We start from the raw sequence: 18,627 nt of genomic DNA, 5'->3' as shown, positions 1-18,627 counted from the left end.
ATGGAGCAACTGGGTATTATCACGTACCATTTTATAAGCATCTTACCTAAAAAATCGGTTCTTTGTAGGGAGGAGGGAGTGTAACTGAACATTTCTCCTTTCAAGTAAACTTTACAAAGTTCTGCATATATACCACATTCTAGTTCTGAGAGTTTTATCCATATTTGAAGCATCTAGTAACTTCTAGTTCAATGGAAAGATCTTCTCAAATTTTGAATGCTATTTTTATAAATATTTAAAAATATAAAGATTGAAAATAGATGAGCCAAACAAATCCTTTCAGTAGTTCATCTTCCATAGCAGCTGATAGGAGAAGGAGTGGAGAATGGACCTCTCTAAGACCATATGGCTTCATTCTCCTTATCCTATTCCTAGTGTAAGCTTATATTTATAAAATGCCAAGTATCTGCATGCAGAGTACAAAATTTATTAATATTAAAAAAATACCAAATAGCTAGATATTGTAATAACACATACAAAAATAGACGATATATGGTTTATACTTTTTACTTAGAAATAGTCATGTTAAGGAACTTTATTTAGTAAGAAAGATACTTTATATTAAATATAGTCATTTGGATCTAAGATGTAGCAGGAAAAATTTAACTGATAGCCTCTCTTGCATATAGAAGGGATTTAGAATTTAATATGTTGAATTATTCATTTTATACAGGAAGAGAAACTGGAGTCTCATTTACAAAACCTGTCCACTCTTATGGCACCGACATATAAGAAACTTGCACCTGATGCGTATAATAATCAGGTAAGTTTATACATAATTATTGACAATGACTGGAAGAGTTTACTTATGATGACCTACCTACTTCCAAAATTATTTCTGAAGCAATGATTTTCCTTTATTTTTCTAATTTTTCCTCTTCCCAATTAGTGAAGCCACAGTGTTCTGTTTCTGGTACATAAGAATTATATCATCCAAAAGACATATTTTTGGTCTTTTAATCTGTAAAGATAATGAGCTTTTAAGTCTCACAAGCTATTCTATCCACTAATCTTGTTCTCGTATCTCTTCTGTAAGCAGACTTTGGTGGACAGTTAAAATTGTGTGGCCCAAACTGTAGGTTCTAGCCACCTATCAATATTAACTGTTTTCACATATATGTCTATACATATTAAGCTATGAGTGTACTGCTTTGTAAGTGTACATCCATGTGTCCAGATACGTCAGATTTTGCTGGATTTTCTTCTTTTTAATTGGCCTTGGGCTCCATAAACCAAGCAAAAATATCTTTTTCCTATTTTATAGGTGTGTTCTAGGCTGTATCTATTTGGAAGGCTGGGTGATTTTGTTCAGAAATGCCCATAAAGGGGAAAAAAACTGTAAAGTCTCCCCTGTCATTATAACATCAACAGAAGCATTAAATGGATATAAACTATATACCATATTTAGTATATGTTATATGTACTAAATATATACATATGTGTGTCTGTATATATATATTTATGTTATATATATTTATGTTACAAACTGGATACTGTTTTAGTCACTGTGGACATAAAGATGAGCAATGTAGGGTTTCTGTCAATATGTAACATAGCAGCTGGAATAGAGGTGTGCACATTTCTGAAGGAACAAAAAAGTTCTCCCTGAAAGTAGAGATGTAAGATCACAAATGGCCTTGGAAACAGTATAAAAATCTTTGAACTTTATCCTGTATGTAGAAAGGCTACCATTGGGGCATTTTAAGTGTGTATTGGGGGCAGAGGAGTGTGATTTAATTTAAAAAGTTCTCTCAACAAACCAAATTAAATGAAATACAACTTCAGTTAGTGTAAGATTAAATTGGAGAAGTAAGCTAATGTAGTCATTGGGCAAGAGATGTTAAATTCCTAAATTAAGAATGACAGTAGTGATAGAATAAAGAAAATAAGTATGTGAAATACTTGAGGTAGAACTTACAGAACTTAGTGACCAGTTGGATTTGAGGATGAGCAAAAGGAAGAATTTGAGGATCCACCTAATTTCTGGCTTGGACAGATGGTTCTGTTAACTAGTATTTGGAGTCAGTGAGAAGAAAGGAAGTGTGGGGACAAAAGGGGGGAATGATACATTTCATTTTGTACATACTATGTTTGACATAATTCTAGGATAATTAGATGGAAAATTGGGAGAAAAATCTCCCAGCACTGTAGATCTGGGAGTTGTCAACATGTAAGGAGTTGAAGCTGAGTACATAGGAGTGAATGATTCTTCTCAGAGTGGAGATTAGAAAGAGGAGAAGGGGCTACTGATGGCATTCTGGAACACAGACATTTTAGGAGTGGAGGATGAGAAACCAGTGAAGTAAATGCTGGGGGTAGGCACAATACAGTAAGAGGAGTTAAAAATTTAAGGGAAGGAGGGAGACTGATAGAAGGAGGAGAGCTGGAGGTGATGCAGGTAGCCAGAGCAGAGTACACACCAGCAGGGGGTATAGGGAGGTATTAAGAAGAGTACATTTGGCCAACAATTGTCATTTAATAACATTAAAGACTAATGAGATTAGATTAGTTTACGTAGCAGGGACAGAGGGGGAGACCAATACTAATTTAATGGTTTAGCTACTCTTGTTTCCATCATGGACTTAAACACTTTCCCCAAACCTCAACTCTTTCTTTTTCAAGTGGGAGCAAAAGAGGCAAGTTAAATAATGATCTGTTTATAAAGTTGTTTTATGTCACACCTTTGGTTTTTAGAAATGTATATGATGTCTATGAAAAATATTTTAAATACTGTTAATAGTAGTAGGATTAATACCATTATTTTACAACCTTATCTACTTTGGTAAGTATCACAGAAAAGTATATGGGATGCTTTGGTACTGTTGCAAAATAATCCTGAGTGAGAAACACAATATATCAAGCTATAAAAAGAAAGTGAATTAAGTCTATGTTGCTAGATACCAAGTTTGGCCATTTTCTGTTGAATAAATTTTATTATAGGTGCTATTAATCAAATGCTTAGGTGGGGAAAGAGGACAGAATAACAAAGCATTAATGTTCTTTTGACTCCTTTGATTCTTTTTTTTTTTTTTAAGATTTTTTTATTTATTTATTTGACAGAGATAGAGACAGCCAGCGAGAGAGGGAACACAAGCAGGGGGAGTGGGAGAGGAAGAAGCAGGCTCATAGCGGAGGAGCCTGATGTGGGGGCTCGATCCCACAACGCCAGGATCACGCCCTGAGCCAAAGGCAGACGCTTAACCGCTGTGCCACCCAGGCGCCCCTCCTTTGATTCTTATTATAGATGGTGTTATACACACCTGATTTTCTAAGCATTGATATTCCACCCGATTACATTATATTTGGAGTATTTTATGCATTAACTAAACCTAGAATATCTAAAATATGACAGTACTCCAAATTTTAGTTATAACAAGATGATTAGGTATAACTCTTTAGATGTGTTTCAGTATTTGTATATGAGTAAATGTACTGATAAATGGGCATAAAGTTTCAGTTAAGCAAGTTGAATGAGCTCTAGAGGTCTCCTTTGCAACACGTGTACCTATAGTCAACAATAATGAACTGGATACTTAACTTAAATATATATGTGTATATATATATATATTTATATATAAATAGAATACTTATATATAAATAGAATATTATATATAGAATATTACTCAGCCATCAAAAAGAATGAAATCTTGCCATTTGCAGTGATGTGAATGGAGCTAGAGTGTATTATGCTAAGCAAAATAAGTTAGAGAAAGACAAATACCATATGATTTCACTCATACGTGGAGTTTAAAAAACAAAACGGATGAACGTATGGGAAGGAAAAAAGAGAGAAAGAGAGAAGCAAACCATAAGAGACTCTTAACTGAGAGAACAAACTGAGGGTTGATGGAAGGAGGAGGGTGGGGAGTGGACTAAATGGGTGGTGGGTATTAAGGAGGGCACTTGTTGTGATGAGCACTGGATGTTATATGTAAGTGATGAATAACTAAATTCTATACCTGAAACCAATTTTACCATCTATGTTAACTAGAATTTAAATAAAAAATTGAAAAGGAAAAAAAAATTAAATACGTACATACACTCACACATTTAAAAAATACATAAAAAATAGATTTAATGTCTGTCTAAATTAATTCAGTCAATGGCTGTGAATAGATAAGGTGTTTTTTTTTATTGCATGGTAGGTACTATTGGTAATGTTCATCCATATGTCTTAATATGGTTTAGAGATAATAAAAAAAAAAAAAAACAGCCATGTGATCTTTTCCACACAGTACATGGGAAAACCTATTAAGGTCGTGGATGCTGTCAAAACCTACCATTTGATTTTTGTCTCCTCCCCCAACTGAATCTATTACCCTTACTTCTCACATCTAAGTGTGCTTCCCTTGCTTTGTTCTTTGATTTTATAGTTAAAGTCTTATTGCTAAAGTTAAGCTTCTCATCAGAGAAAAATGTAAGAAAAAAGAAGAGAAACATCTTTAAAGTACTGAAAGAGAAAAAAACTGTCAACCTAGAAATCTCTACACAGTAAAAACAACTCTCAAAAGTAAAGGCAAAATATTTCTTTCAGGGGCGCCTGGGTGGCTCAGTCATTGAGCGTCTGCCTTCGGCTCAGGGCGTGATCCCAGAGTTCTGGGATCGAGCCCCACATCAGGCTCCTTGCTCTGGGAGCCTGCTTCTTCCTCTCCCACTCCCCCTGCCTCTGTTTCCTCTCTCGCTGGCTGCCTCTCTGTCAAATAAAGAAATAAAATCTTAAATATATATATATATATTTAAGATTTTAATCTTAAATATATATATATATACATATATATATATATGTATTTATTTCAAACTTACAAAAGCTGAAATAATTTACCATGAGCAGACTAACACTTTAAAAATGTTAAAGGAAGCCCTCCTGCCGAAAGAAAACGATACCAGATAGAAATCTATATTGACATAAAGAAATGGAAAACATCATAAACAGTAGATGTGAGAGTAGAAAACTTTTTTCCTTATTTTCGAAATTTATTTAAAAGATAATTTGCTATTTAAAACACAGTGCATTTTGAAGTTTATACCATGTAGAAGCAGCAGAGAGGCTCGGGAATTGAAAGCACACTGGTATACAGTGTATCCTATTTCTTGAATGTAGATTGTGAGAAGTGACAGAACATACTGTAAACCTCAAGGCAAGCAGCCACTGGTGGGGGGGAGTATATAGCTAATCCATCAGTAAAGAGATAAAAAATGGAGTCAATCCAAAAAGATTCTTGAAAGGAATATGGAACCAAATGAAAGATAAGACAAATATATAACAAATAGAAGAAAAGAAAAAATATATATCTATAGATATAGATATATATAAAACAAATAGCAAGATGGTATATTTAATCCCAACCATACAAAAAAAATACATTAAATGTGAATGGCTTTTAACACTCCCAATTAAAAGCCAGTTTGTGATACCGAATAATCACATTGATATTGAACCACTGTGATATTGAAAGAAGCAGGAACCAAGAAATATGCTAATACCAAAGGAAAGCTGGAATGATCATATTAATAGCAAAGTATATTTCATAGCAAAGAATATTATAAACCATAAAGAGGATCATTTAATAAAAGGGTCAGTTCATCAAGAGACCATGATAATCCTATGTATGCATCTAATAACAGAGCTTCAGATTTTATTAAATGGATAGAACTATAAAAAGAAATGAATCTACAGTTATATTCAGAGATTTCAATACATCTCTCTCAACTGTTAGTACAAGTACAAAATCATTAAGGAGACAGAAGACTTGAACAGTACTTTTAACCCACTTGACCTTTTACTGACATGTATATAAGTCCCCACCTAACAGCAGAATTAACATTATTTTAAGTGTATAAGGATGATTTATCAATATAGATTATATACTGGGTCATAAGACTATCAATAAGTATTAAAATCTCAAAATGTGTTCTCTAGACACAATGAAATTAAATTAAAAATCTGTACCAGAATATCCACAGAATCTCTAAGTATCTGGAAACTGAGCAACGTATTTCTAAATGACCTATGAGCCAAAGAATAAATCACAAGGGAAATTAGAAAGTATTTCAAACTGAATGAAAATGAAGACATGACATTGAAATTTGCAGGATGAAGCTATTATGCCTTGCTTAGACATTTATAGCATTGAACACTTATTATTAGAAAATTATAAAGTCTCAAATTAATGATCTAGGCTTCTACTGTAAAAAACTTGGAAAAGGAGAGCAATTTGAGCCCTAAAATTTTAGGTGGAAGGAAGGAAAAACTAAACAACAGAAATCAATGAAATGAAATACAGAAAACAAGAGAATAAATCAGTGAAACCAAAAGCCGATACTTTGAGTCAATTCAATCAGGAAGAAAGAGAAGGCACAAATTGCCAATATCTAGAGACAAGACATCACTACAGATCCTACTGACATTAAAAGAATAATAAAGACATATTATTAAAGCTTTATGCCCCAAAATTCAACAATTTAGATGGAATGGGCGAAGTACTTAAAAGATATAAATTACCAGGGTGCCTGGGTGGCTCAGTTGGTTAAACATCCAACTCTTGATTTCAGCTCAGGTCATGATCTCAGGGTTATGAGATTGAGCCCCGTGTCAGGCAGGCTCTGCTCAGTGCAGGATCTGCTTAGGATTTTCTCTCTCTCTCTCCCTCTGCCCCCCCCCACTTTAAATAAATAAAAAAATAATTAATTAAATCTTTAAACACATATAAATTACCAAAGCTTACTAAAGAAAAAATAAATACCATACATTATCCTTTTATTAAAAATGCAAAAAACACTCTTAGTTGACTTGCCATGAAAAAAGTGGCTGTGAGGCCGTTTGGCTTGCAGACTTCTGATCCAGAAAGTTAAAAACTTTCCTAAAAATTCCAGGCTGAGATAATTTCCCTTCCAAACTTGACTTAAGGAAGAAATAATAATAATTCAGTGGAAACTCTTCTAGAAAACAGAAAAGGAGTAGACTTCCAACTCATTTTATGAAGCTGGAAATATCCTGATCCTAGAAGTAGATGACGGCATTAAAGAAAAAGAAGACTACATAGTCCAGTGTTCTTCATAAATATTGATGTGCAAATTCTTAACAAAATTTTAGTGATTAGACACAACAATGTGTAAAAGGGATAATACATAATGACTAAATGGAATTTATTTCAGGAATGCTTTGTTTAACATTCAAAAATCAATCAGTGTGATTCTCCATATTAGCCAAAGTAACGGGGAAAATATCATTATCTCAATAGTTAGAGGAAAAAAGCATTTAGCAATATTCAACATCCATAGAAGGGAACTTTCTCAGCCTGCTAAGGGGCATAATTGAAAAACCAAAAGCTAACTTCATAGCTAATAGTGAAAGACTGAAAGCTTTATCCCTAAGACTAGAAACAAAACAAGGACGTCCGTTTTTACCATTTCTGTTAACATCTAACTGAAAATTTTAGGGCAATAGACAAGAAAAAAACAAGAAACATGTAGATTAAATAGAAAGAAATGAAAGTGTCCTTATATGCAGATAACATGCATATCTATGTAGAAAGTCCCAAAGAATCTACCAAAAAACTCCTAGTACTAATAAATGGTTTAGCAAAGTTGCAAAATAAAAAAATGAATTGTATTTCTATATACTAGCAATAAACAATTAAAAATTATAGTGGAAACCAATAGCAAATAGCATCAGAAATATGAAAATCTTAGGCATAAAATTTTGACATTTGACAAAAATATACAAGACCTGTGCAGTAAAAACTATAAAACATCGCTGAAATTTAAAAAGACCCAAACTGGAAAGATACACTATGTTTATGGATCACAGGACTAAATATTTTTAAGATGTCAGTTTTCCCCGAGTCAATCAATGGAGTCAGTACATAACCTATCAAAATGTTACTAGGTGTTTTGAAGGAATTGATGAGGTGATTCTAAAATACAGAGAGAAATGCAAAGGATCTGGAATAGTCAGAATTTTCAGAAAGATCAGAATTTGAAGATTTCTACTCCCTGATTTCAAGATTACTAAAGATCCATATTTACTAGTAATCAAGACAGTGGTATTGGCATCTATACACACAGCTCCCAGCACACCATCGTGGACCAAAAAATCAGAACAGAAAGTTCAGAAATAGATCCAGCACGTACAATTGATTTTCGACAAAGGCAATTTAGTGGCAAAGGATAATCTTTTTATCCAGTAGTGTTTGAACAGTTGGCTAGCTGTATGGAAAAAATTAACCTTGACTCTTAATCTTCATCATATATAAAAATTAAAACAGATCCATGTATATAAAATTCTAGAAAGTACGAAGTAATCTGTAGTGACAGAAAGCAGATCAATAGTTTCCTGGGAACAAAGGAAGCGTGAATTAAAAGGGGAAGGAGGAAACTTGTGGAAGTGATGGATACGTACATTATTTTGATCATTGCAATGGTTTCACATATATGCATGTCAGAATCATCCAGTAGTACGCTTTAAGTATACGCTGTTTAATGTGTATCAATTACACCTCACCACCGTAAAATAAAACCTTTACCATATCAAAATGTTTGCTCTGTTTTGTGTCATTCCATTGTAATTCTGGATATAAACTATACAACATTTTTTTGAAGTTCTAAATAGCCAAAATACTAAGGAGTCTTTTTGACCTGTTCAGTGCACAGGTCTTAACATTTTTTTCTCGAGTGTATGCCTAAGAATTTCTAATGCCTAAGTATGTCCCCATTCACACAGACGCTTTTATTTTTCAGATTGAATATGAACACAGAGCACCAGAGTGCCGACTGGGTCTGAAGGAAGGCCGTCCATTCTCAGGGGTCACTGCGTGTTTGGACTTCTGTGCTCACGCCCACAGGGACTTACACAACATGCAGAACGGCAGCACATTGGTGAGTGGGGCACAGGACAGGCTAGCAGCACACCCTGCGAAAGACTGGAAGGCTGGAAGTCAGTACATTGTGATTAGAGAACGTGTTCTCTGCAGGGGCCATCGCACAAGTGCTTTCGTGAATGAATTGCTGTTGCAAAGCTGACCTTGTTTGGCATGTCTAGGACTCTCATAAGGGGTTGGCACATTACTGGAAATCTGTTGACAAGCACAGGAAAACCGTGGAAGTGTTGGTGCTGAGCCAAACCAGTGACTATGCACTGCCAGCTACCATCAGCTGCCAAAAGTTCTTTCAAAATTCAGTGTCAGGTGTCCGGTAGGTTATGGTCAGTAAAGTAAAAAGCCGTATATAAGCCAAGGCACCAATCCATCTTGCAGAGAGAAGTGCAAATGAAAAATACATCACCGGTGGCACAGTAACTAGAAAATTCAAAGCACAAAAAAGAACCCATTATAACTACATAGTATAGTGGGCGAAATGGATTAGGCCGTATAATTGGAGGTTTTGGTAAGTGGAGAAAATGAATATGGTCTTAGGGTGGAGCAGTGTTCAACACTGACAGAGTCCACGGTGTGGCCTTGCATGGAGAAGGAGAAACCACAGTGGAGATAAAGAATGAGAAAGTTCAAGTGAAGAAACTATAAATTAATGACCTGATGAGTCATCAACATGGCTTTGTGTGCAGTTGAGGAAGATGACCAGTGAGACTCAGGATGAAAAATAGAATACAGGGACCAAAGTCACAGTCTAGGGTAGAGAAGAACCCAGGGAGTGGTAAGCAATAATGGAAGTAATTCACAGAACCTGGTATGAAGTTTTTGAGAAGAAAGGTATTGGTTTAATGGTTTAGAGCAGAGGTCAGAATATTTTTTTATTAAAGAAAGACAGTAAGTATCTTAGGCTTCACAGGCCACATAGGGTCTCTCACATTCTTTTTGTTTTGTTTTGTTTTTTGTGTTTTTATTAAAAATGCAAAAAACACTCTTAGTTGACTTGCCATGAAAAAAGTGGCTGTGAGGCCGTTTGGCTTGCAGACTTCTGATCCAGGAGGACCAACACAAGGCTTATCGTTCGCAGTTTCTAAAATCGTCACTAATCATGTGTTGACCACTTGCTCACTATTAGAAGGCTAAGTTGGGTTCTGAGAAGAAGAAATAAGTGATAATCAGAGCCATGGTAGGTCTTAGAGATAGCCATGTTTCACCCTAACAAGGTGATGGAGAGAAGGCAGTGACAAGAAAGGTTCTTCGTAAAGGGGACTTTGCCTCTCATAGCTCATGGTTTCCACAAGGTGCAAAGGAAAGCAGCACTAGGTAAGAAGAACGGAGTGGGGATAAACATGTGAGAAAAGGTGCCACATGCTCAGAGATGTGGATTTGGAAGACTTTTATGTATAGGAAGTGAAAAACTCGTTTTAGTCCCATCTCATGTTAAACTTATCAAGGTAAGTCTGTTATGATCACATTCCTTTCAAGAGTATCTTCCAGTAATTTTATATTACCTGCACTTTTAAATAATCGTGATCATGTTTTCTGCATCAGTCAAAAACAGTAAATACTAAAAGCTAGTATTTTAAAGCCAACAAATAATCTCTCATCAACAGCAATATGACTGTGACTAACGAAAGAGAAAAAGTACCATTAAATTGGCAAAGAAGAGAAGTAGACTTTTCCCCTTTTCGGAATAGCCCCTTGTATGCTGCAATAGCTTAGAAGAGAAACGAGAGAGGAACAGTAAGTTAGGCTTAACAAGTACAGAGAAGGAGAGAAGGGGACGCAGACGCAATGTTGAGTTCCAGATTCCCTATAGCAACCACATCTTCAATTTTACATGATTCAGACTTCACTTTGGTATCTTGTGGAAATTTTTTAAGCACACGAAGGGGAGTTAGGAGTCCAGTGTGAGGAAAGATGTGAAATTTCTTTGTGTACAAAGTATGAGATTAGATGACTGTGATAACTAGCAAAACAGGAAATCATTTGGTGGGAGAAACTTTTAGCCCCTTCTTGAAGAGGTTTCACATCTCTCACATCTGTTTCAAGTGTGAAAGGTGGGAGATTGCTTCATTTTGGTGGGAGTGTCGCTTCTTCCCATAGCATCAGAAATATATGTGAAGAACAAAGTCACCACGGGTATCATTTCCTGATAGACTCAAAAAAAGAAAAAGGAAAAAAAAAAGTCAACGTGGACTTGTCGGTCTCCTTGTACCATTTTAATGCAACGTCCCTTAAGAACAGACAGATGTGATTCATGGTGATATGCCTGTCACTGATCTGGTCCAGGAGACCACCACCAATCTAAATCCTGACAGGGAGGAAGTCTCTCTCTCTCTCTCTCTCTCTCTCTCTCTCTCTCTCACACACACACACACACACACGTTTCTTTTGGACTGAAACCGTACCATCTTATCTCCCCCCCAGGTATGCACCCTCACTAGAGAAGACAATCGTGAAATTGGAGGAAAGCCTGAGGACGAGCAGCTCCATGTTCTGCCCCTCTACAAAGTCTCAGACGTGGACGAGTTTGGGAGTGTGGAAGCTCAAGAGAAGAAGAAACAAAATGGTGCCATTCAGGTGCTGAGCTCTTTTCGGCGCAAAGTCAGGATGCTGGCAGAGCCGGTCAAGACATGCCGACAGAGGAAACTAGAAGCCAAGAAAGCTGCAGCTGAAAAGCTTTCCTCTCTGGAGAACAGCACAAATAAGAATGAAAAGGAGAAGTCAGCCTCATCTCGTACAAAACAGACTGAAAATGCAAGCCAGGCCAAACAGTTGGCAGGTAAATTTAATGTACAGCCTTGTGCCTCTGTGTTATCTGAAACTGGGGTTAAAAATGAGTACCGTTAATTTGTGAAGACTATATTCAGTCATAGTCTTAGTTCTATACCAGAATCTTCTCTGAAGTCCTGAGGGCCAGGCTTTGCTCTTGGAGATGGTAATGAGATATTGCACCCTCAACCCCAGCTTGATGGAGCCGTTTGGATTCTATTCTGTAATAAATGGCAGTTCTATGACAGGTAGGTGATATGGTGAAGTTAGTGTGAATCTGGCAGTGACAGGAGGGCAAATAGAGGCTGAGGAGCTATGAGCTCGGAGACAGATGCAATAAACCAGATGGAAGCAAATGTTCCCAAAATGATTCTCAATACATGGTTGACAAAACATTGCAACAAAGTTGAAGAAAAATTGAAGATTGACTTCCACATTTGAAGCCTAGGTAACTAGAACAGTACTACTTGTTGAAGTAAGAAGTTTGGAAACAGGGTTATGGGGCAGGGCAGGAGGATAAGATACCTTTCTTTAGCCATATTAAGTCTGAGTTGAGGAGGGTACCCTCATAACATGTAGTTATCTTCTAAAGCTTTTACCCATCCAAACACATCACATCTGTGGTGGTAGCAATAGAGCATTATTTATCAATACTAAGTTGATACTTTCTCTTCGAAGCCCCTTGTTTACATATTCAGCTAATTGCTATAAAAAGCCATACAATTTAATGTCCATATCCACATCTTACAGATGGTATTGGCCTGGCCATTAATAAAAGAAAAAGGGTTATCTTCTAAGTTTCATCTTTTAGTTTGCTTAGAACCAACCATCTTTGCTTCACCAAGTCAAATTCACCTACCAATTCATCTCAAAACCTAGAGAAACTAAATAATTTAGAATAATATGCTAACGATGCTTAACAAAAATTTATTGATCTGTTGATTTACGCTAAAAGAAGTAAATCCTATTCACTCCTTAATCTCGCCTTTAAGCTAGCTGCAAAGTATAATCGGATAGAAGTTTGCTTCCAGTCTTTTCTAACTGGTTTCTGTAATAATCATTTCAGTGCTCAGGACTGCCATTTCAGCTCCGTTTATTTGTTCTTTTCTCATATATAGATTTTTAAGTGAGGTCATGAAATTTATTGACAACTGTGTAGATAGGGTTTGCCAGTTATATAAGATATGCTCTGGGCGTTTAAAGGAATGTCATTCCTTTTCTCATAGCATTGCTGAATCTTCTGTACAAATTTTGTGTTACTTCCAACTGCTGAGCAAACTGTATTGCATGCCAGGCAATGGAGAAATAAAGTAAGACCTGGTCCCCTCCTTCAAGGAACTGCCTCATACCAGCAGGAGGAGAGGACTAAAAATGCATAATTACTATACATTTTGAAGCATTGCTCTGTCTGACCTATATTTGCAGTGGGTGTGACATGCGCTAGAAGATGAGGTTGGAGAAGGCTTCCTTGAGGAAGGGAGGACCGAGCCAAGGACAGGCAGGGAGGTGGGGTGGAGGGAGAAGGGCGCTTCGGGTAGCGCGTGGCCTGGTCAGAGGCACAGAAGCGCCAGAGAACACTATACTGTCAGTGACACAGCTTTTGGATGTTTGTGGCATTTTTCTTCACTCACCAAATTGTACTGTTGTAGAGATCTGCTGTTTTATCTAATGCTTTAGACAAAAAATTACGCCAGACAGTGATCAGAACCCTGTCTTTGCTCTTGTCCTTGTCTGATGGGTTCCGCATAATCCCAGGGGGTTCTCACCTGCATTCAAGCATCCGCACTAGCTTCTGCAAAACAATAACCAGACACATTTGTGTGCTTGCTCTTATCCTATCCACAGAACTTTTGCGACTTTCAGGACCAGTCATGCAGCAGTCCCAGCAGCCCCCACCCCCACCCCTGCAGAAGCAAGTTCCACAGCCCCAGAAGCCGCCGCCCCAGCAGCCGCCACCGCCGCCCCAGCATCACGCCATGACGCATAACCCTCAGTCAGAGTCTGTCAACTCCTTCTCTTCCCCTGGATCTGCCAGTGTGTACATGAGACGGCCCAATCCAGTTATCCAAGCTTATCCAAGCTCTTCACACACTTCAGATATTTATGGAGGCACCAGTGCTATGAACCTGTATTCCACCTCACCCCAAGCTACAGGTTCATATTTGAATTCTTCAAATCCCATGAACCCCTACACCGGGCTTCCGAATCAGAATAACCAGTATCCATCCTATCAATGCAACGGAAACGTATCGGTGGACAACTGCTCCCCGTATCTGGGTTCCTATTCTCCCCAGTCTCAGCCCATGGATTTATACAGGTATCCAAACCAAGACCCCCTCTCTAAGCTAAATTTACCACCCATCCATACACTCTACCAGGCGAGGTTCGGAAATAGCCAGAGCTTTTCTTCTAAGTACTTAGGTTATGGAAACCAAACTATGCAGGGAGATGCCTTCAGCAGTTGTACTCTTAAAACAAATGTACACCATGTAGGGACATTTCCTCCGTATTCCACTCATGAGATGGATGGCCACTTCATGGGGGCCGCCTCTAGATTGCCACCCAGTTTGAGCAGTCCAAACATAGACTATAAGAATGGTGACCATCCCCCATCCTCTCATATAATCCATAACTACGGTGCAGCTCCAGGCGTGTTCAACAGCTCTCTTCATGCCCTGCATCTCCAAAATAAGGAAAATGACATGCTTTCCCACACCGCTAATGGGTTCTCTAAGATGCTTCCAGGTCTTAGCCATGATAGAACTGCTTCTGTCCAAGAAGGCTTACACAAATTACAGGATGCCGGTAACCAGGAAAAGCAGCCTTCTGCCACTGAGGACAATGATGAAGTCTGGTCAGACAGTGAGCAGAGCTTTCTAGATCCTGACATTGGGGGAGTGGCTGTGGCTCCAACTCATGGGTCAATTCTCATTGAGTGTGCCAAGCGCGAGCTTCACGCCACAACCCCTTTAAAGAATCCCAATAGGAATCACCCCACCAGGATCTCACTTGTCTTTTACCAACATAAGAGCATGAATGAGCCAAAACATGGCTTGGCGCTCTGGGAAGCCAAAATGGCCGAAAAAGCCCGAGAGAAAGAGGAAGAGTGTGAGAAGTACGGCCCGGACTATGTGCCTCAGAAAACCCACGGCAAAAAAGTGAAACGGGAGCCCACTGAGCCTCATGAACCTTCCGAGCCCACTTACCTGCGCTTTATCAAGTCCCTTGCTGAAAGGACCATGTCCGTGACCACAGACTCCACAGTAACTACATCTCCATATGCCTTCACTCGGGTCACAGGGCCTTACAACAGATACATATGATGTCGCCCCTCGTGGTGGGTACCTCATTTGAAAAGACCACAAGCAACCTGTCCGTAGTATAGTTCTCATGACGGGGGCAGTGGGGAAAGGACACAGGATTCATGACAAATGTGGTGGGAAGAACCTCAGCTCACCAGCAAAAAAAGAGGTCATCCTACCATGGCACTTAATTTCCGCTGACTCCTCAGTGGTCACAGATGGCATCTAGGCAAAAGACCAAAGCATTCTATGCAAAAAGAAGGTGGGGAAGAAAGTGTTCCACAATTTACATTTTTAAACACTGGTTCTATTATTGGACGAGATGATATGTAAATGTGATTTTTTTCCCCCTTACAACTCTACACATCTGTGACCACTTTTAATAATACCAAGTTTGCATAGTCATGGGACACAAGTCAAGTACTGTAGTATTACAGTGGCAGGAATTTTCAAATACCATCTGGTGCTGAATATACAATGTACTGAAATACTGGAATTATGGCTTTTTAACATGCAGTTTTTACTGTAATCTTAATATTAACTTTTATTTATCAAAATAGCTACAGAAAGCATAAATGAATAGACAGCAAAACACTGAATTTGTTTGGATGTTCTAAGAAATGGTGCTAAGAAAATGGTGTCTTTAACAATTGACAATGTAATGCCTTTGTATCATCAAGATGCTATCTGTGTACCCCAATGCCCTTGAATAATAGGGGTACCTTTTCATTCAAGTTTTTAGCATAATTACCTATTCTTACACGAGGTTGTTTTTTTTTTTTTTAATGTGGACATTTAAAGGCCTCTGGATTTTGCTCATCCAGTGAAGTCCTTGTAGGACAATAAACGTACATATGTACATACACATATGTATATGTGCACACACGTATATGTATAAATATTTTAAATGGTGTTTTAGAAGCACTTTGTCTACCTAAGCTTTGACAACTTGAACAATGCTAAGGTACTGAGACGTTAAAAAAAAAAAAAAAGTTTACTTTCATTTTAGAATGCAAAGTTGATTTTTTTTTTTTTTAAGGAAACAAGGAAAGCTTTTAAAATATTTTTGCTTTTAGCCATGCACCTGCTGACGAGCAATGTGTCCATTTTTAATACAGCCAGTTAAACCCGCAGCGGGGCTTACCGGAGTCAAGGGAATACATTAGTCCACGACACGTGTTTTCTGGTGCTCATCTCACCTGCTACACTGTAAGACAGTTTTATACAACATTGTATGACAAGCTCATCGCTCAGATACATAGTTTTAGGAATTTTCTCTTAACTGCAGGTAATAATGAACGACATGCTACAGACTTCACAAAGCGAGTTCACTTAAGCAGATGCTGTTTTATGGATCTGTCTGCTCTTCAGCAAACCCCGTGGCAGTCTGCTTGTGCGCTGGCAATTGTACATTGTGATGTTGTCATTCTTAGCTTAAGTGTCCTCTGTTCCAGGAACATTGAGCAGACTGATGCCTGCATAAGATGAATAAACAGGGTTAGTTCCATGTGAATCTGTTAATTAAAAAGAAAAAAAAAAACAGGCAGCTGGTTTGCTGTGGTGGTTTTAAATCATTAATTTGTATAAAGAAGAAGTGAAAGAGATGTATAGTAAGTAAATTAAATTGTAAACAAAACTTTTTTAACACAATGCTTTAGTATTTTAGTACTGTAAAAAAATTAAATATATACATATATATGTGTGTGTATATATATATATGGATTTGAAGCAGAATTCACATCATGATGGTGCTACTCAGCCTGTTACGAATGTACCATAATGTGAGCGAAGGACTCAGTAAAGGCTTGAGTGACGTCCCTACTCGTCATATACCTCAACACTAGTTCGGCAATAGGATATTGAACTGAGAGTGAAAGCTTAGAGCATCATGTACCATCTTTTTTTCCAAGTCTTTTTTTTATTATTATTATTAAAGAAAAAGCATACCTTTTTTTCAATACTTGATTTCTTAGCAAGTATAACTTGAACTTCAACCTTTTTGTTCTAAAAATTCAGGGATATTTCAGCTCATGTTCTCCTTATGCCAACATGTCACCTGTGTTTATGTAAAATTGTTGTAGGTTAATAAATACATCCTTTTTTCAGGGATTTAACCCTTTTATTTTGAATCCCTCCTATTTTACTTGTATATGTCCTGATGTAACTAAAACTAATTTTGTAAAATCTGTTGGCTCTTTTTATTGTAAAGAAAAGCATTTTAAAAGTTTGGGGAAATCTTCTGAGTGTTTCAAGCAGGAAAAAAAAATACATGAAAATAGAATGCACTGAGTTGATAAAGGGAAGATTGTAAGGCAGGAGTTTGGCAAGTGGCCGCTGGCTAGAGTCTCTCGACACTCGAGTCTTTGATCCCGCCTCGGATACGGTAGCGGGCCGCAAGGACTTCCCTCCGTAGGCAGAACACGTAGGGTGTGGCATGCAGTCGACTGTACAGTTACATTCCGGTCTAAGTACACTTGTGCTTACTAACATTTCAAATAAATTCTTAAACAAGGCCTTTGAGTTTTACTGGTCAAGTCTTTATAATGTGGCTTTTGTCTTTTTTAAAACATTGCCCCACAGTTTTTGGCTGTGACCAATTTACAAACATTTCAAAAACACTTCCTTTGCATATGTCAAACCACATGATTTAAATATTTTGCAGATACCACCTATGTAACCCCAAATATTTGGTTACTACATGCACATCTGTTGGTTTTGAGTCAGCCATCCCTATCTGAATATTTGGCTTCTGAATCATCCGCTGTCATTTGTCAAACTGCCGGCCAACAAGAGCGAGAAGTGTAGTTTGGGGTTTGGAGAGAGAGAGGGAGGGAGGGAGGGGGGGGAGGGACGAGGAGAGGAAATCAAGTGGCATATTGTAAATATCAGATCTATAACTGTAAATATCAAACCTGCCTCAGTTAGGATGAATGGAAGCAGATCTCCAATTTGCTTATATAGGAATATCAGGTTAACTATATAGCCATACTTGAAAATGCTTCTGAGTGGTGTCAACTTTACTTGAATGAATTTTTCATCTTGATTGACGCACAGTGCTGTACAGTTCACTTCTAAAGCTAGTGGTTAACTTGTGTAGGAAACGTTTGCAGTTTGACACTAAGATAAAGAACTCTGTGTGCATTTTTCTATGCTTTTTTTAAAACTTAGTTTCATTTCATTTTCATGTTTGGTTTGTCTATAAAACCTGAGGATGGTTATAAATACTGTAAGTATTGTAATGTTATGAATGCAGGTTATTTGAAAGCGTTTATTATTATATCATTCCTGATAACGCTATGTGAGTGTTTTTAATAAAATTTATATTTATTTAATGCACTCTAAGTATTGTCTTGTTGAAGTCTCTGTTTACTGCCTGAACTACTGTTACTTCAATGAGGCAAAAGGGAATGAAAAGAAATTGCTTTTTAAAGATACTTTTTAGATGGTTATTTGTTAAAATGTACCTAAAATAATATCTGGATAACTAAAGCCACAGTTTTTCTCTGGTGGAATAGGCTAGATATCCAACTTCTTTTTCTCCCCTAGCTTGCTTTGGGCTGCTCACTTTGTGCGTGTAGCCGGGACCAGGCATGGAACGGCAGCTCTTCTGCTGACCCCCCATCCTCTAGCTGAACCCTGGGAACCTCCCACTTCTCAAATCTGCTAGTCACTGCCCAGGGCGG

The 18,627-nt window shown here is 37.6% G+C and overlaps 1 protein-coding gene across 1 annotated transcript in view; it reads left to right on the top strand.

Annotated features, from left to right (window-relative positions):
- TET2 (tet methylcytosine dioxygenase 2) overlaps window positions 1-18,280 on the top strand; it is a 125,239-nt gene extending 106,959 nt beyond the window's left edge. The window contains exons 8-11 of the mRNA XM_002926670.4: window positions 674-763; window positions 8,740-8,877; window positions 11,298-11,652; window positions 13,488-18,280. Of these exons, the coding sequence (XP_002926716.1) occupies window positions 674-763; window positions 8,740-8,877; window positions 11,298-11,652; window positions 13,488-14,965 (2,061 nt within the window). The 3' untranslated portion in view covers window positions 14,966-18,280. The remainder of the gene's footprint in view (window positions 1-673; window positions 764-8,739; window positions 8,878-11,297; window positions 11,653-13,487) is intronic.
- Window positions 18,281-18,627: the final 347 nt, after the last annotated feature.

The sequence above is a fragment of the Ailuropoda melanoleuca genome, chromosome 11 (genome assembly GCF_002007445.2).
Source record: "Ailuropoda melanoleuca isolate Jingjing chromosome 11, ASM200744v2, whole genome shotgun sequence".
Classification (NCBI taxonomy): domain Eukaryota; kingdom Metazoa; phylum Chordata; class Mammalia; order Carnivora; family Ursidae; genus Ailuropoda; species Ailuropoda melanoleuca.
Note: the sequence above shows the minus strand (reverse complement) of the source record. Positions and strands in the feature narration are given on the sequence as shown.